Here is a 19,927-nt window from a genome sequence, read left to right as displayed (position 1 = left end):
TTGATTTGAATGGTAGGGCTGTAAGAAATGGCCACTGGTTTATAATAATTTCAGGCCCCAAAATTCTCCAAGCCAGGCTTCAGCAATATGTGAACTGTGAACTCCCTGAAGTTCAAGCTGGTTTTAGAAAAGGCAGAGGAACCAGAGATCAAATTGCCAACATCTGCTGGATCATGGAAAAAGCAAGAGAGTTCCAGAAAAACATCTATTTCTGCTTTATTGACTATGCCAAAGCCTTTGAGTGTGTGGATCACAATAAACTGTGGAAAATTCTAAAAGAGATGGGAATACCAGAACACCTAACCTGCCTCTTGAGAAATCTGTATGCAGGTCAGGAAGCAACAGAACTGGACATGGAACAACAGACTGGTTCCAAATAGGAAAAGGAGTACTTCAAGGCTGTATATTCTCACTCTGCTTGTTTAACTTCTATGCAGAGTACATCATGAGAAACTCTGGACTGGAAGAAACACAAGCTGGAATCAAGACTGCCAGGAGAAATATCAATAACCTCAGATATGCAGATGACACCACCCTTATGGCAGAAAGTGAAGAGGAGCTAAAGAGCCTCTTGATGAAAGTGAAAGAGGAGAGCGAAAAAGTTGGCTTAAAGCTCAACATTCAGAAAACGAAGATCATGGCATCTGGTCCCATCGCTTCATGGGAAATAGATGGGGAAACAGTGGAAACAGTGTCAGACTTTATTTTTGGGGGCTCCAAAATCACTGCAGATGGTGATTGCAGCCATGAGATTAAAAGACACTTACTCCTTGGAAGAAAAGTTATGACCAACCTAGATAGTATATTCAAAAGCAGAGACATTACTTTGCCGACTAAGGTCTATCTAGTCAAGGCTATGGTTTTTCCAGTGGTCATGTATGGATATGAGAGTTGGACTGTGAAGAAGGCTGAGTGCCGAAGAATGGATGCTTTTGAACTGTGATGTTGGAGAAGACTCTTGAGAGTCCCTTGGACTGCAAGGAGATCCAACCAACCAGTCCGTTCTGAAGGTCAACCCTGGGATTTCTTTGGAAGGAATGATGCTAAAGCTGAAGCTCCAGTACTTTGGCCACCTCATGCAAAGAGTTGACTCATTGGAAAAGACTCTGATGCTGGGAGGGATTGGGGGCAGGAGGAGAAGGGGACGACCAAGGATGAGATGGCTGGATGGCGTCACGGACTCGATGGATGTGAGTCTGAGTGAATTCCGGGCGATGGTGATGGACAGGGAGGCCTGGCGTGCTGCAATTCATGGGGTCGCAAAGAGTTGGATGCGACTGAGCGACTGAACTGAACTGAATAGATTTACTGAGACCTATACCTTTCCCATTCCTTGTAATTTCTTTTTTCAATCTATTTAGAGTCTATAGCCTTGCATACTTTGAAACTTACTTTCAGCAGTATGTTCTTATTCTGCTGAAAAGCAATGGAAGTTACTATATTCCTGAGGGAGGAAAGAAGGAAGGAAGGAAGGAAGGAAGAAAAGATAAATCAGGCCTTGGGTTCTGGAACATAAGACTTCGTTGATCTTGTAAAATATTTAATTAGTATACTCACAAACAAACAAACAGAAGTCGATTTAGGTAAAAAGTTAGCTTTGGAGGTGAAATGATGGTTCACAGGGTAGCTGGGTAGCCTGTATTTCAATTTGTTTGACTTAAAATGTCATCTGTCTTCTAGGATCTGAACTTCAAGAGCTGCAGAAAATGATTGACAGCCTCCAGAGCCCTCAAGACCCAACTCTGGTGTCCCAAGTCCTTCTCCTCCAAAGGGAGGTTATGTTTCTGCAGTTTGACGCTGCAGTGAGGTACCTCATCCGGTAAGGGCTGGAGGGCTATTCCTGTCTAGTAAATTCTGTGGGGCAGGTGTTTCTAAGTGCTCACAGAGGGAGGCCACTCTTGGCATGATTAGATAATGAGCTTAAAATAGTCAAGGGCACAACCTGATCCCAAGCACTGCGGCTACCAAATGTGTTCTGCTACAAAGGCTGTCCAGGTGGACTGTGTTCTTGTTAGATAATAATATTCTTGATTTTGTTAAATGTGATTCCAATGTAGTTAATTTGCATAACAGACTGTTTTATGGGGAATTATATTTTTTTATACTGCTGAAGATTATTCTTCCTACCAAGTTTTACTTTTTTCAGCCCTTAATTACCTTTCAGAAGAACAGAATTTCACTGCACATCTGAAACCAACAAAATTGACTACCTGAGTTAAATTTATAAATCACTTAATTTACCTCTAGCCTTGTAGGTATTAAATACTCTGCATCAAAAAAGAATGTTTGTTTGGTTAATGAGTCATGATTGATCAAAAAACTAGTTTGAATTAAGAATCACAATGTTTCCTGTATAAATAATAAATTGTACATGGGAAGGGAAGAGGTTAGACCTGAGAGTCCCTGCTTATTCTTAAATTGTCAAAATTAACTTCATTTAATAAATTCCCAGTGTGGGTATTTAGGGGAACTGAGGGGGACCTTGGAGGGCAGTACTCTTATCTGTGGATTATAATCATTTCCAACCGTTTGGCATGAGTGTCCACAGAGAATAGAAATTTGGAGTTTATACTTAACCTAATGTTTTCTCTCTCTGCTTTTTCTTTACTCTGAGCATCAGAGGACTCTGGATTTAGAATGCAAATTCAGCAGGACAAAAATAATCAGGCTATTTGTTTTTTTGTTTGGTTGGTTTTTTTATTGACAGGTTGCTTTGGGAGCTATAGCTTTGTCAAGTAGGGAGGATATAAACGATCTGACTAATTGTCAGGGTGGCCATTCATTAGCCCTGTGGGCTCTGAAAATCTCAAGTCAGAATTTGCAGGGAATTTACACAGACTGAAGAAATAGGACTATACCCCAGAAATTCTTTTGGAATTCCAGCTCCATGGAGTTCATCTTGCTCCTGTTCTCCCAGGGAAACCGCTCTGCTTCCCCTGCTGCTGCTACTGCTGCTGCTGCTGCTGCTAAGTCGCTTCAATCATGTCCGACTCTGTGCAACCCCATAGACGGCAGCCCACCAGGCTCCGCCGTTCCAGGGATTCTCCAGGCAAGAACACTGGAGTGGTTGCCATTTCCTTCTCCAGTGCATGAAAGTGAAAAGTGAAAGCAAAGTCACTCAGTCGTGTCAGACTCTTCATGACCCCATGGACCACAGCCTACCAGGCTCCTCCATCCATGGGATTCTCCAGGCAAGAGTACTGGAGTGGGGTGCCATTGCCTTCTCCTCTGCTTCCCCTAGGAATTGCTTTTGGGGGCTTTCTCTGCCCTGGCATACTCAGTCTGCAGGAATGGAGGGTCACGTGTCCTATGTCTGGTTTCAGTATTCTATAGTCAGTATATTTTTCAGAGGACCTCAGAAGGAACCAAGAGTCCTTCATTTACAGCATTTCCTCCAGCCCTTTATTTCTTCAGAGCCCTTTAGGTTGTGTGTGAGTTTGGAGTCACACAGCTAGTAAGCAGCAGACCAGGATTAGAACCTAGGTGCATTTGACTCCAAAGCCTGAGACCTAGGATGGATGCCAGACAGCAGCAAGATGGATGGAAAGGGAAACTCTGAAGAGAAGACAGGAGGCAGGAGAAAAAGAGAAGTGAAAGATCAGTGTCATTCTACTTGAGGATTTTATTAACACTTTGTGCTGAACCTGCGAGCAATAAGTCCTCAGATAACCAAAAGAGACAGAAAGCTTGAGGAAGTTCCCTGGCCCTTCCCAGAGCTCGCCAACTCTGGGTAAATAGGACTTTTATTCCAGGAAACCTTTTTCTTTCGTAAACCAAAGCTTTCTTCAGAGTTTGAAAAGAAGAAACTCTCGTCTGAAATGAAAGCAGCATACTTCCATAGACCAGGGGAGGAGAGGCAGGATATAGCTCAGGACAGTGGCCCCATGGAGTCCTCATTACCTGGCACCTGCTTCACTGTGGCACAAACCAGCTTAGGGTGCCAGAAAGATGCATGTTTCTAAGCACAGAAGTTTCTCTCTGCCTCTGTTGCCAAACTCAGGCAAGAACCTGATGCAAATCGGTGTGTCCTCCAATGGTGTCAGAATCACATTGCCTAAGGCCTGCCATTCACCTCTGGGCATGTCCACCACCTATAAAAGTTATTTATTAGCCAATGCAAGAAATGCCTGAGAATTGAGTTTATGTTTAATTTCCAGTGAATTAATCATTTGTGCCAAAGATAAATGCTTGTGTGGTACAGTGATTTAATCAAATTCATCTGTTTAAGTTAGAAATCATAGGCCCCTGCTTGATTTTGTAAGGCCTGCGGGCTAAGGCTGGTGTTTAAGTGGTTGAGGCGGGGGGAATTTAAGAGTAGTATTTTGTGACACATAAAAATTCTGAGGAATTCAAGTTTCAGTGTCCAGAAATGGAGGGTTTTTTTTGGGAACACAGCCCTGCCTATTCATTTATGGATAACCTCTGGCTGCTCTCACATTATAACCACAGAGTTGAATAGTTGCAGTGGAGATCATATGCTTCCATGAAGCTGAAAATATTTACTATCCAACCCTTTAAGAAAGAGTTTGCCACTCCCTGATTTAAAGGATTGAATTCCTTTGAAATTCAAGAATGGAGAGAAAGAAGAAAAAAAAGAAAGTTCCTCAGAGGAACTCTATAGGAATAAAACATATGCCTTGAAAAGTGCCACTAATCTGAATGTGTTGTTGATGTTCAGAGTGATTACTGTAAAAAGGAGGAGTTTGAGGAAATAAATCAAAGGTGCCTTAACTTCCTGCCATAAGCCTTATTTAGGAGTACATCAAGGGATCTCTGAAGAAGCAACACCAGTTTTTTTAGTCCTTGAATTTGTGTTGATTTTCTTTTCATTTTTCAATTTATTTTTATGCTCATCTAGTTTAAGTGTCTCTGAACACACAGATATTAAAGTGTGCTTCAGAGTTATCTGGGGATTTCTGGGAAATACAGAGAAGCCCTCATGACATCCTGGTCTCCAGCATCTGAGAAGTGAAGAGCCATGACTTTTTCCTGGCCTCCTCAGGACTACTTTGCAGCTGTTTTTTGGGTTTTGTTTTCTTATATATATCCTTGCATCCAGGAAAAAACCTAGCACATGCTCCATGAATTCCCTGCTCCCTGTGGCTGGAGCCAGTTTACCTGGGATCACACTATGGGTAACTCACACACAAGATGACTGGCATTCTAGGAAACCCTTGACTCTTGTTGACAGTAAGGCAGCTGGAGTGTGGCAAAACCGTTCGGAGGATGTGAGGCATCTATAGTTGTATTTTAGTGGGCTGCTGGGAAGACCTGACTTTATTAGGAGCTGGCGGTTGGCAGGTGTACCACTGGCACAAGCAACAAATTGACTTTTCATTCCTATGGGTTTCCCTCTAACTTGAGTGCTGCTGGCAAGCTGCACTGATTAGAGCTAGCCCAGCAGAAGGTGCAGGCCAGGGTTTACCAACTGAGGGTCTGAGAGAGCTATCACAATAAGCTGTTTTCAGTATTTCTAAAGGTATGATGAAAAAGACATATTTGTCCAAAAGTTTTGCAGTAAAGAAAATGTCACATTTCTTTCTTTTTTAAACTGGAATCATAAGAATGAGTAAGATAAGGAGGAGAGGAAACTTGCTTTGATTGAACTCCTACCATGTGCCAACTCCGTGAGAAAGCAGTTACATTACCATCTTTACAGATGAGGGGATAGAGAGAAGTTGCATGACTGCCCCAGGGTCACATGCTTGTTGTAACAGACCTTACATTAACACAGTTTGTCAGACTCCAAAGCCCTGTTCTTTCCTTTATATCATATTTCTTTATCTCTTCCTGCAGCTCAGAGCTTAGGCTAGGTGCTTATGTGGCTTTGAGTTGAAAGCAGGAGAATGCTTAATTTGGTTAAAAAAAAAAAAAGCTTTCAAAATATGGGATCCATGGAGAGGAAGGAAAAAAAAGAGGATATAGTGCTAAAAATGTTAGATACCATCTTGAAACTCATTTCTTTACATGGCATTATTTTGTTCAGCTTCTTAATAAACAGTTCTATTGATAAAGGGGATGTGGGACCTCCCAAGGACAGTGATCTTAACTGAAGAATTAAGAAAGTGGGACTAGGATAACCAGTGATTTGATCAGTGGTGATGCCTAGAATCTAACTGACTCTGGTCTCTCCAGACAGTATATCATATGCTATGATTCTGTCACTTAGAGTAGCAGTCATATTTATATCTGAATTGTGTTATTTTTTAATAGTCGCCAAGTATGTATAAATTAATAGACCTAGTATGTGTTCAGGGCTCTAAAACTCTCCCAATAATAGTGGTTGTTTGTGGCCCTTAGTTAAAAACTGCACAAATTTAGCAAGATAAAAGAACAAGTCATTGTTCTGTGTTCTTTTATGTGATAATCAATCTAGTGCAATCACAGGAGGAGATACAGGAGAGACTCAGGGAAATAAAATTATATTCAGTTCCTAGACACATCCATCATGCCACGCTGCACAGGGCCATGGGTCAGGAGCAAAGAGAGTGCTTAGGCCATGGCCTAGAAAGGCAAGGCAGAGCAGGGGAACATTTTAAGGTCTGCTAGTTTGAATAATTCCAGCAGGCTTTGGGCTGTAGGGTTGGTCTCTGTTCTATTCTTAATCACTCAGTCATGTCCAACTCTTTGCAACCCCATGGACTATAGCCTACCAGGCTCCTCTGTCCTTGGAATTCTCCAGGCAAGAATACTGGAGTGGGTTGCCATGCCCTCCTCCAGGGGAATCTCCCTAACCCAGGGATCAAACCCAGGTCTCCCACATTGCAGCAATTTATTTACTGTCTGAGCCACCAGGGAAGCCCATGTTGGTCTCTAGTTGCCTGTTAATTAGCCCTAGGATGATTAAATGAGAGGAATATTGCCTCCTGGGTTGCAGAGATCAGAGGAGGTATGGCTCAGACTGGTTTGTTTGGGTATCAAAAGCATGCTAGGCCTTCAGTTGTCTTCAAGAATTGGCTACAGAGGAAGGAACAGTCTCTCCCCAGCCAGCAGGGTTTTTGTTATTGTTTTTAAAGATGTTAAAACATCATAATAAACAAGAATGGAATTTTAAAATATGAGCAATACAGTCAAGGATTAAACAATAAGATGTGAACAAAGCTGGGCCCAGAGGCTGAGAGAGAGAGAATTGTGTGGATTGGTAGGAGAGAAGTACAGGAGTGACATTGAAGGAGTCAACCAAGGAGAGATTTATTGGGATATTGGGCTTCTGTGCTCTGATTTTGGACCAAAAAGAAATGTTTCCATTAGAATACCCTGCTTTTTAGTGCCACTGACTAAAGAAAAAGGCACAACTTAGAATTCACAAATATTTTATTCTGGAACCTTACTGAAGACTATAGCCTGGGAGACAATTTGTCAGATAGCTAAGTATCTAATCTGAAGAAGTAAGGGAGGAGCTGGGATATGGAGGAGTTTGGGCTGACCAATAGCAGTAACAAAAACTCATGTGATCAAACAGCAAAGAATTACTGCTAATCACAAAAGACAGACATCACAAGTTAATGATTTTAGTGCTTTTCTATGTGTGGGAAGAGGTAAGAATCTGGACTCATTAAAATTATTTCTTAGCTATGCATCTTATCTAGACCCAGTATCCTGTTTTTTTCTATCCTGAATTCCCTTCAGAGTGCACCATTGGAAGGCAGCTGCATTTGCTGATGGCTTGGTGGCAGGCAGCATTCTTTGTTAACTGGTACAGCAGGCAACATTTTTTGTCTGCGCTAAGGAAATGGCAACCCACTCGAGTACTCTTGCCTGGAGAATCCCATGGACAGAGGAGCCTGGTAGGCTGCAGTCCATGGGGTCGCTAAGAGTTGGACACAACTGAGCGACTTCACTTTCACTTTCCTGCATTGGAGAAGGAAATGGCAACCGACTCCAGTGTTCTTGCCTGGAGAATCCCAGGGATGGGGGAGCCTGGTGGGCTGCCGTCTATGGGGTCGCACAGAGTCGGACACGAATGTGGCAGCAGCAGCAGCATCTTTGTATCTCAGTTCCTGACACAGTATCCTGTACATAGTAGATGCTTGAAACATCAGTGTGTTGAGTGAATCACAGGTCCCTTGGCAGGGCCCATTGAGAATCATGAGAAAGCATGTGAACAATATGAGAAACAGGAGAAAATGGTCATATCCACTGAGCATGAGCAACTCCAGGTTCCATCCTTGAACTATCAGGATAAATCAGTGTTTTTATTCAGTGTCTCAGAATATAACTGTATGCAACTATCTTTTGTTAATTCTAACAAGGATGTGAAAAGGGTAATATGATTTTTGCACTAGTACAATGGTTTGATATGCAAATAGAGAGCTCCCTTTATCTGTCTTTGAACTTAAGTTCATAAGCCCCTACTTTTTTCAATTCTATGTCATTCAGCCATATTTAGAATTTAAAGTGGTGAATTTGAGATATAAAATCAATTACTTCAAGATCATCCCCCTTTACCTTTGTTTTAAATGCCTCCTTTTCACCTTGTTGGTGAGGGAAGGATTCTGTTCCAAGGTTATTGGGATGACCAAACATATAACTTTAAATACTGGTCAAATGAGATCAACAGCAGTTTACTAGTTACATATACTCATGGCCAAGGGGAACAGAACATTGCATGCCACATAAGGCCACAGAAGATTTGTACTTGTGAACAGAGTGAACAGCTAGGGGCTTGAGAGGCAGGCTTTGAGTGTCAAGAGGATGTGGTGCCTATTGAAGGCACATAGGAGGATGTGCTTGGTTCATCGGAATAATTTTGTGGTCTGGCAGGGAACTGGAAACCACTGCTTGTGGATGGATAAGCAGGAATTATACTCGGTCCCTATGATAAGGAAAGTAAATAAACATAGGTCCTTATGTTTGACTAGGGGACCTTCCCTCCATAGGGAGGGAAACTTGTAGTTAGGTCATTCAAGGCCCTCCCAGTTTTACCAGATGTCAAGGCAGCACTAATAATGGATCTTAACTTAGGCCTTATACCACACCTTCTCCTCCTTTATGCTTCTCAGAGGTGATCTAAGTTCTGGGGTGCTTATAGGTCATCCTAGCAGTTGAAGAGGAGTGGTACCTCACCCATCTCTATTCAACCCCAGATCTCTTCTGGTTGGCCTGCTGCTCAGCACCCCACTTGGACACTGCCTTGTGGGGTCTTAGGCACTCCGCAGGTCTTTCCTCAACCCTTGATTATCTGCTAATCTCTGAGAGACTGCCTCACTCCCATCAGGGATAACATCTCCCTCAATCATTGCTAATCTCTTTTTTATGCATGACTTGATCCAAGTCTATGGAAGATTTAGGCAAAAGATCCCTTTTGTCCTGGGGACCTTTTGGATCCCCTCAACTTACCCTGTTAGACAGCACTGGTCTAGAGGATAACTGTCTTTCCCTTGAGAGCTATGAATTGTGAGAGTGAAGGGCAGTGGTAGAGAAAAATAAATGAGGGATGATGTTGCCGAAGAAGAAGAAACCTGTTGACATCTCAAAATATTATCTTGCTACAAATAGCCTTGAAGAGAGTTTTGAGCTTTAGAAACTTGAGTAACTGCTTTTAATGAGATTGCTTTCCTGTTTTGGTAGACGAACATTTTTGGCAGCTGGAAATGCTTCTGCCTACCAGTCTGTCACAGACGGCATGTACCATGGGTTGCCATCACTGAGCAACTCTCCAATGAAGAGCATTTTTGCTTCCCAGCTCAGCCTACCACAACCGCTGGATCCACAGAGCCTCCAGGTGTGTTGAGAGCTATTTTTGTTCTGAGATGTGTTAAGAGCACATTTTGTGATAAAATGTGCATTGTGCATAGGAGGCTCTTCATGCCGAAATACCCATTGGCCTTGGTAAGCTCCCCTTCACTCATACAGTAGAGAGGGCCCCTGTGGCTTGCTGTTATTTCTAGTCAGGAGCTCTGTCTCCAAACCGCTTAACGGGCTAATTGGGATAACAGCTTATCTGCTCACAGCTGGTAGCAAAACCAACACCTGATCTCTTTCATGTAATAAATAATAATGATAGCAATTATGATACATAAATTAGGTCAGCAGCTGAGTTTTGAACAGCCCAATAACAATATGTGTTATCAAATGTAATCCTGGCAACTATTATTGCTCCTAGGCACCAACTCTATTACTCACCTGCTACAACTAAAGAGTTTGAGGTCAGGAAGGCCAGAGATCAGACTGCTATGCAGTCCTGGCAACACTAGGTCACAAACTGTATTAGCTTTTTATGGCTTCAGAGCAAATTAACCCCAAATACAGCATATTAACACAATAGACATTCATTATCTCATACAGTTTCTGAGGTTCATGAGTCTGGGTACAGTTTAGCTGGGCAGTTCCAGCTCACAATCTCTCATGAGGCTGTGGTCAAGGTCAAGGTGCTCCAACTCTTAGTGGAAACAGAATCAAAAAATTTGTGGACACTTCTGTTTTTTTGCCATGTTACATGGCATTCAGGATCTTAGTCCTCTAACCAGGGATCAAACCCATGCCCCCTACAGTAGAAACTCAGAGTCTTAACCACTGGACCTCCAGGGAAATCCCTGTGGACATATCTTTAAAATCACCTCACAAGCCCGTATCTTTTGACTCCAAAACCTCCAACTTAATGTTTTTATGTTACAAAGCTAAGGCAGGTAATGCCAGCATCAACCCCATATAAGTCTCACACTTTTACTTTCCCTGGCTATAAGACAATGACCCTTGGCCCAAGCCTTGACCCTCATGAAGACCTGAAGACAGGGTTGGATTGTGACTGCTGGGCCTGCTCCTGCTGCCTTTGGGCATTGCTTGGTATTAAGTAGTTGCAGGTGTCCTGGCTGCCTGCCACCTGCATCAACTCCAACTTTGAGAATTGTCTGAAGCCAGTACCAGGTCTGAAACTGTAGAATGGAATCAGATGGACAGGCCCACTCTATCCTGGGCTGCAGGTCATGCCCCATGGAGTAGGAATGCCTTGGCTGTTGGACAGTGATGTGGAAAAGATAGAGACCCATGTGTAATGTCATAGCATTCGTTTTGAGTTGTTGCCTAGGATTGGAGCACAGTGGTGATAAAGGACAAATATTTAAGGTTTGTAATACTGAAAAAAGTTGAGTAAGTTTACTTTTGTTGATTGTAAATATGTATCATTGGTTTTATACTATTCTGGGACTTCCAAACACTAGTGCTGACTATTTACACTGAAACTTTAAGTACCCTTATATGTTTAGTTACTTTCTGAAAAATCAGTTTAAAAAACAAAATGATTACTCTCTCCTCTGCATCATCAGAGACTATTCATCAAGAACTATTTCTATATAATAGAGAAGTAATCCCATAATGTTTTAGTGTACAGATGAAGACATCTTGTTCATATACAAATGCCTATTACTTGTGGACATTATTATGTACCATTATTATATTTATTATTTGATTCTTTTAGGCATTTGTGCTGTTCCCTTGGAGAGCATTTCTGGAAGATGGAGGACTATTTCCAGTTACAAGTAGCAGCCCAGATACCCTAGAATATCACATGCAGGTAAGATAGTTCTTCCTGCTTGTCTCAGAGAGAACTGAATACAGACTGCAAAGCAGATGTCACTGCATCCGTAGGTCCAATCCTTCATACTCTAGCCAGTGGTGAATAATTTATTAATATGAGATAAGCAAGGTGTTTGATTATGAAGCTATAAATCCAGTGCTGCAGGGTGAATCATGTGTTCTTACGACAGAAGACAATCATGTTTGCAGCTAGAATCACACTTGAATCAGCTGAAATTCTCCGGCTAATAATGATCTCGGGGAGTAGTCATCCATTTCTGGTCACTCTCTGGGCCTCTTAGAGTAACTCCCAGACTGGCAGTTCAGAGATGTGTGACTCGTGACCCACCTACGGTGGTAGGAAGAGAACTCCTTAAGCAGAACTCAGAAGGAGAATTTCTTTCAAATGTATGTTTCCCTCTGATTGTTCAAGCAAGTCTTATTGTATTAAAATAGAAAATACTTTTAAAAGTATTATCAACAACATGAAAATCAATGATACATTTGCTTCAAAATAATGAGGAGGTGGGGAGTGATGAGGATGGGGTAGAACTGGGCAGAGGTTGGTGGTTTTGGGGACTGAGTGATGAGAACTGTTCTGTTTACATATATTTACATATGCAAACTGTTCCTTTGCATATGCTCAGAATTTTCCAAAAGTAAAGTTTTTTTTTTAAGTAAAATAGTAAAAATAGTTTAAAAATATTAATCAGAGTCCCCCACTTTGGTGTATGGTTACAGATCATATTGGTTTTTTTCCTGTGTTTTCCCTGTTCATACGTGTATCACAATATTCATACAACCATATACAGACACCACCATAACATTTGGGGAACTTGGACTTCCATACAGAGCCAAATGTCTAATATGTTCAAGGCAGATTTTGAACTAAAAATGTTACTCTGATTTTTATGGATTTTTTTAAATAATTGAGAGCATGGGGCTTGTAAACACAACTACTCCTAGTTTTCTTCCCCCAGGACCACATGTAAAGGATACATAGAAGTGTTCAAATTGGGTGTTTTGGTTTGGTTTTGTTCCTTTTTGTTTTTAGCTATGCCTCTGTGGGCTGAGTGGCCCTGACCTCAAGGTGGCTCATGGAGAGCTGGCAGGCATGCAACTGCTAATGGAAGATGTTCTTCTGAGTAACTATCCTATGATCACGGACGGTCTCCCAGAACAGCAGGCCACACCAGACAAAAATACACAGGTATTCTTGGTGAACAGTCTACATACTTGACCAGTGGTGTGTTGTACTGAAGGACCTTTCTATTTGGGAGATGGACTAGAGTGCTTCATCTGTCCCATAGCCTCTCCCAGTGTCCCAGGACTGTGCTAGTGCCACACGGGAGCAGCAGTGAGGCAGCAGTAGCCAGTCAGACCCTCTCCAAAGTGCTTTCTTTCACAGTAAATCCTATGATCAATGGTATATCAGTTTCTTTTAATTTTAGAAGTACAACAGACATTGAGGTCGGGGGTGGTCCGTTGAAACCAGTTTGAACAAATACTCCAACTGGCTGTTTTTCCTTGTGAGTCACACATTTAGGACTGGAGTTGGAAGGGTATGATAGAGGCTCCAGGTGAACAGCTCCAGCCTGGCTCCTGTTTTCATCACTCAGCTAGCTCATGGACTCCTAGGCAAGCACTCCCTTCTCCAAACTTGTCCCTCTGAAGCTATAAGGTACCAGGAGCCTATAGTCCCCCTAGTATTATAGCTTGAAACAATTCTGCATATATCTGGAACCAGACAGATAACTTATGTGGACACAGGGTAAACTAGCGACTGCCCCATTTAAAGAGCCCCCTTTTCAGAGCCAAACTCTGCACCAGCCATTTCCATGTCCTTACCTTCCATTCACTCCTTAAAAACTGCCCTCTGCCTTCTTTCTCGTCTCATCACTGAGACTGCTCTCATCAAGAGCACCAGGGACCTTGCCGCTGAATCCCACAGATATGTTTCAGTCCGCTTCGAACCTGACGCCTTAGCAGCGTTTGAAACACTGTGTCCTTCTTGAAGCCTGTCTGCCCTTAGCTTCTAAAGCACAGCCCTCTCCAGTCTTCCTCTGATGTCATGGGCCAGGCCTTCTCAGACTTCTTTGTCAACTCCCCTACCTCTGCTAATCCTGAAAATGTTATTTATTGGGTTCTGGCTCACTTCTACCACTGCCAGGGCTGCATTTTGATTTCCATGACTCTACCACTTTTGCCTTTGAGGGCTCATTTCTCCATTAAAAAATGTGAAGAGTTATAGCTTATAATTGTGTTAATATAAAGAAAAATGTATTAATATCATAAATTGCAGCATTTTATTCAACCTAAGCATTCTTTTTTCTGATTTTCAGTTCAGTTCAGTTCAGTCACTCAGTCGTGTCCGACTCTTTGCGACCCCATGAATCGCAGCACACCAGGCTTCCCTGTCCATCACCAACTCCCGGAGTTCACCCAAACTCATGTGCATCGAGTCGGTGATGCCATCCAGCCATCTCATCCTCTGTCTTCCCCTTCTCCTCCTGCCCCCAGTCCCTCCCAGCATCAGGGTCTTTTCCAGTGAGTCAGCTCTTCGCATGAGGTGGCCAAAGTATTGGAGTTTCAGCCTCAGCATCAGTCCTTCCAGTGAACACCCAGGACTGATCTCCTTTAGGATGGACTGGTTGGATCTCCTTGCAGTCCAAGGGACTCTCAAGAGTCTTCTCCAACACCACAGTTCAAAAGCATCAATTTGGTGCTCGGCTTTCTTTGCAGTCCCAACTCTCACATCTATACATGACCACTGGAAAAACCATAGCTTGGACTAGACAGACCTTTGTTGGCAAAGTAATGTCTCGCTTTTGAATATGCTATCTAGGTTGGTCATAACTTTCCTTCCAAGGAGTAAGCGTCTTTTAATTTCATGGCTGCAGTCACCATCTGCAGTGATTTTGGATTTGATTTTGTTTCCACTGTCAAGTCTAGAAGGAGCCAGTTCACACTGGTGGAGGCACCTGGGCCATCCTGGGTGTCAGCAGAATGTCTCCCTCATCCTCAGGTGAAGATAGGAGTGAAAAAGCTTTCCCCTTAAGGGGCTTTGCCTTTTTGTCAAGGAGGGAAATCTTTTCCAGACAACTTCCAATAGAATTTTCTTGTCTCTCACTGGCTAAAACTGAGTCACAAGTACATATCAGGCCAATTAGTGGAAAAGGAAGTGTGTTTAGATGTGCCATCTGAATCCATAACAGGAGTCAGTGCTTCTCCTAGAAGGAACATTTACAAAGCTGGATATAGACCAAGTAATACCAAGGCCAAGAAGCGTGCTAGGCTCTTTGGTCCTTCTATTTTCCCTCTTTTGGCCCTGTTTCTGATGGGTTATCATCTTTCCCTGACCTCCTAGCCGCCTCTGCCTTGTTCTTTATCCTGTCTCCTGTCCCTTCACCCATTCTGCAAAGTTTAGAAAGAGGTGACTTTTCTTAATAGGTACGTTTGCTTTAAAATTATTGTTTATTTTAATTAGTTTTATTTTATGATTGGTTCTATTTAATAGCATTTCCATATTCATAGACAATGGGCAGCACTGAAATTTATGCTGCCTATGACCTAGGACTCTAGGTTTCCTGTCCCAGTTGTGTCACCAGTTCTGTGACCTTTTAGACTTCCATCTCTAAGAGTCCCAAGTGAAGGGGATGGATTAGCTCAGGGCCTTTATTTTATTTTTTTTGAATATTTACTTATTTGGCTGTGTTGGTCCATGTGATCTTTGCTGTGTCGTGTGGGATCTTTCATTGCAGCGCACAGACTCTAGTTGTGGCATGCAGGCTTTGCTGCTCCACAGCACATGGTATCTTAGTTCCCTGACCAGGGATAGAACCAGCATTCCCTGTACTGCAAGCCAGTTTCTTAACCCTGGACCACCAGGAAGTTCCAGCTCAGGGCTTTTAAAATAGTGGCAGGAGCTTGGGGCTTTTTGAGTGGAGGGGTCCAACTATGTGGCCTGTAGGCTGCCCCCTCCTTGTCACAGTGCTTGGGCTTGGTCTGTTGGATATCTTGGGTCACTGAGTGAGATTTCATTTGCATAAGATTCTGAGGATGAAATAAATCCAGAAGTGCATGCATTAGCTGATTGTTGAGGAGGTAGACTACTAGGTGGAGGGCTTGCCAGATATTGGCAGGAGTTCACTCTCCTCTGGGACATGCCTGTTAGTTCTTCTTCTGACCAACTCTTTCTGGCAGCCTCACCACCACCCCACCCCATATGTTAATAGCACTGATCTAGGGTGGTGGTTCTTCCTGTTCATGGCCAGGAAGCTTGAGTCTCCAAGGTGCTGTTACCTGAATGTCCTCTGATCTGAGTCTGCAAAGGAAAGCTCCTTTCCCTATAACTGAGATATTGTCTTCAGGCCATGGGTGAGATACAGGTCCCTATTCTGTCTGTCATTCTCTGGGTAGCCCTGGCCTTCGTATCGCTGATGTAAAGGAGATCAGAGGCCTGAAAACTTTGTTCCCTCCACATCCTCCAAGGCTTACAGCAGCCCCTCAAGCAACACTCGTTTAAGGAAATGCCAATAAATGAATGAACAAATCATGATTTTAAAGTAAAATTGCCTATTGAAAGATAAATTCAAATCAAGTGACATATTTTCTGCCTAAATTTTAGAGGACGGAAGGAGAAATAGGAGATAAGATAAACCCAAGTTTCCATTTCCTTACCCATAAAATGGATAAAATCTTCAATTTAAGGTTATAATATAGCTCTACCATGACAGGCTGTTAAATCTTGAGTGTGTTGAAGAGTGCTTTTCAAAACACAGAGGCTAAACATGAAAGTTGACTCATTGGAATAGACTCTGATGCTGGGAGGGATTGGGGGCAGGAGGAGAAGGGGATGACCGAAGATGAGATGGCTGGATGGCATCATGGACTCGATGGACGTGAGTCTGAGTGAGCTCCAGGAGATGGTGATGGACAGGGAGGCCTGGCGTGCTGCGATTCATGGGGTCGCAAAGAGTCGGACACGACTGAGTGACTGAACTGAACTGAAACATGAAAGGCTCAATTTTTCAAAGGCAGATAAAAATGTTAGCACCCAAGTAAAAGAGTTTTAAAAGTCAGTGGTTCATGACTCAAGCAGAAATTTAAAATGGAGGCATGTCTCTCCTTTCTGAACACTACCTGTGTTCAGGAAGGATGCTTATCCTCCCTAAGTTCTACATGCGCTATTGGCCTGTAAGCCATTCCTCCTGGGGTGAAGAGTCATTCTTCCAAGACTTCACTGTGCATGAGCTGCATGTAGAAGGTTATCTTGTAGCAGTCTATGATGAATGAGGAAGAATCTCTGTAATGCTTTCAGCCAGATTTGTCCAGAGTGCCAGGACTGAGAAGTCAGTTCCAAAGCAGCCCAAAGGCCTCCAAGCTGCTAGGGGGCCCATGTGATGCAGTGATGTCCCTTGCTTTGCTAAGATCGTTTCTGGTGCTGTGGAAGCAACTGGAAGTGCTAAAGGAGCACTGGGGCCGACTCAAGCTCCAAGTCCAGGACATCAACTCTCCCTCTCTCCACAAACAGTTCTTGGAGCTCTATGGGTGAGTGTTGCTCAGGGGGAAATTCATGTGGAGGAGTGGAACCTGGGGTCTGGCAGATTACTGCCCTTGCTCTGAGGGTGACATTTGGTCCTTGAATCTGGTATACCTAGCCCACTGATTGCCAAGGAAACTGGGCAGTGTGTCTGTCCATCAGCAGTGCTTTCCAGGAAAGGCTGAGTTCTGTAGACTGCAGGCATAGCACTGGATTCCACTGAGTAACACTTTACATCATTTACCCAGAGTTCTGGCCCTGGAAACATGCTTCTGAAGTGTCCCTTCAATACTGACTCTAAGCGTTTTAGCTCGTAGAATCCCAGAGAGTATTGAGTAGGTAGTGCCGCTGCTGTGACCTCCTCCCCACTCTCTGCCACGTTGGACTTATGTCTAATGAGTCTCTGAGAGCTTCAGCGTCACAGCCGGGGTTCAGTATGGTGCAGTTCGGTCTGTGGCCCATGTTGTTTTTTCAGCTTCAAGAGCTGGCTGAGATGCCTTAGCTGGCAGGAAAGGCAGATGGCCTCTGCCATGTGTCTGTTACCAAACAAGCATTCACTAAGCACCCACCCGGCACGCTGGACCGCACTGAGGACCCTAACCCCCACTTTGGTGGCCTAATCCAAATTGTCTATCTTATGGGCTATGATAGCTTTCCTGGTAAATAGAGAATGAGAAGACATGTCAATATTTTAAAGAACAAAGAAATTAAATGTGCCAATGAGAAAAGGCCTTGGGATTTAATATTGACTAAGGGAGTGGCAACTATGGTGAATTTAGATGTTGATGTGAGTATCTATGACAAGTTGGGAGGCTTATGCATGATGACAGGAAACAGAACATGAGTGAAAAGAATTGTCAGAAAATCTAAAAGAGAAAAAAAAATTTTTGTTTGCTAATTTCTGTTGCTCTTCTTTAATAGAACTGATATTCTCTACCCCAGCATGAAAGCTATAGCTAGGCGGATGGGGAAGGAAGATGAATTTGAAGAAATTTTAATAACTAGTCAGTCTATTCTTCCCCCAAAAGGAGCTTCAGAAATCGAAATAAAAACTCAACAGGTATGTAGAAGCTATTTTGAACTTGGCTTGAAAATCTGCTTTATGGCATTAGCATGTAAACCTACGGCTATACCCAAGTGGTGTTTTTCTTCTAGAAGTTAAGTGTAAATTGAGGGTTTGTAAATTGTTGAACAGACTCTAAGGAAGCTTAAGTGTTTAAAGGTATGTGGGGCTTTGATTAAGCAAATAGCTAACCTTAGTGTCTCAGTTCTGTAATTCTAGGTTTTCATATTCTTATTTTCCTCAAATTAAAGTGCACCACCACAAAAAAGACAACAGAAAACATAACCACTAGCATCTTAAACATAAAATTCAGCACACAAGTATCGTCTCACCCCAACACACGCTCACAGAAATAGAATATTTAAAATAGCTTCTGCGATTGTTTTTCTGAGAATAAGACAACACAATTTATGTACTAGTCTGTTTGGTGTGTGTTGATGGTGTGTGGAGGGGTTGTTTTTCCAAGTGTTTGTTCCCTTTGGTCCTGGGACACAGGCTGTCCCTGGCTGTGCTTGTAACAGGGAACAAAGACTCTAGCTGCGTGGGTGTAAGTACAGAGATACATGTCCATTAAGCATCCAGGAGAACTCAGCACTGTCCCTTCTCCACACACACCCCAGTCTCATGACCATTGCTTACCCTTTTGAACTCTGTTTCCTCTCTAGCACCAGGGGTTCTCTGACAGGGAGAAACATGGGCTTTGCAAGCATAAAGGGTAGAGTAAGGGCTCATGGGTATTGGAACAGAGTTTTCTCTTGGTCGTGTATGGATTAATATCTTCTTGTGAAATCCTCCTTGGTATCTAAATTGAGTTTCAGACCTTCACGCTTTTTATAAAACAGGTCATGAAATTCCTGGCCATATTTAGAGACTCCAAAACATAAGAAGTCACTTCAGACACTGAGCACTTTGCAATTTAGCAGAACCTGGTAAAAAAGAGTTGTATTTTATCAATTGAGATATGAGCCAGGAAGAAGAGACATTTGTCTCCAAAAAGATGCCTCTACCCCACTTGGGAACCTCAAAAAAAGAAACCTTTCTTCTTCCTCAGTAGAGAGTAGCTAAAGGACAGGACCCAGCCCAAAGCCCTTATATAAGAATTTAGGAGCCTGAAGTATAAACTAATAGTGAAGAGTGACTCTCAAACTGCTTATTCTAGCTTCAGAAACTTCTGGAAAGTCTTGAAATTCATATGATCCAGGAGGTATTAAGGAAAGTTAACAGAGATATAACACTGGTTGTATCAGAAAAGTCCAAGGAGCAGCATACTCTCCCTACAGGTAAAGTATGTTTATTACTTTAGAAAATAACATTTTAATTATTTTTCCTAATTATAAAAGCAATCCATGTATCTATCCATATTCATGGAAAAACAAAAACACTGCAATGCCCAGAAAATAGTATCTAAAAGTTATTTATTTACATTATTTTTGGCTTCCCTGGGTTTTCATTGCTGCAGGAGTTCTAGTGGTCTCGGCTTGTAGGCTCCAGAGTGAGAGCTCAGTGGTTGTGGCTCACAGGCTCAGTGGCTCCACAGTGTGTGGGATCTTCTTGGATGAGGCATCAAACCCTTGTCTCCTGCATTGGCAGGCAGATTCTTCACCCCTGGGCCACCAGGGGAGTTCAAATAAGTACTTTTAAAAAATTTTTATTGAGGTATAGTTGATTTACAATGTTGTGTCTGTATCTGGTGATTCAGTTACGTATATTCTTTATCAGATTGTTTTCCACTGTAGTTTGTTACTAAATATTGAATATAGTTACCTGTGCTCAGAAAGGAGTACTTTTCATGTTTTAAAGAATATCAC

The 19,927-nt window shown here is 42.6% G+C and overlaps 1 protein-coding gene across 1 annotated transcript in view; it reads left to right on the top strand.

Moving 5' to 3' along the window:
- LOC128053312 (coiled-coil domain-containing protein 162-like) overlaps positions 1–19,927 on the top strand; it is a 150,210-nt gene that overhangs the window by 89,159 nt on the left and 41,124 nt on the right. Inside the window, exons 22-28 of the mRNA XM_052645813.1 lie at positions 1,681–1,819; positions 9,571–9,724; positions 11,417–11,512; positions 12,569–12,724; positions 16,835–17,064; positions 17,978–18,116; positions 19,279–19,399. Coding sequence (XP_052501773.1) covers positions 1,681–1,819; positions 9,571–9,724; positions 11,417–11,512; positions 12,569–12,724; positions 16,835–17,064; positions 17,978–18,116; positions 19,279–19,399 — 1,035 coding nt within the window. The remainder of the gene's footprint in view (positions 1–1,680; positions 1,820–9,570; positions 9,725–11,416; positions 11,513–12,568; positions 12,725–16,834; positions 17,065–17,977; positions 18,117–19,278; positions 19,400–19,927) is intronic.

The sequence above is a fragment of the Budorcas taxicolor genome, chromosome 9 (genome assembly GCF_023091745.1).
Source record: "Budorcas taxicolor isolate Tak-1 chromosome 9, Takin1.1, whole genome shotgun sequence".
Classification (NCBI taxonomy): Eukaryota; Metazoa; Chordata; class Mammalia; order Artiodactyla; family Bovidae; genus Budorcas; species Budorcas taxicolor.
Note: the sequence above shows the minus strand (reverse complement) of the source record. Positions and strands in the feature narration are given on the sequence as shown.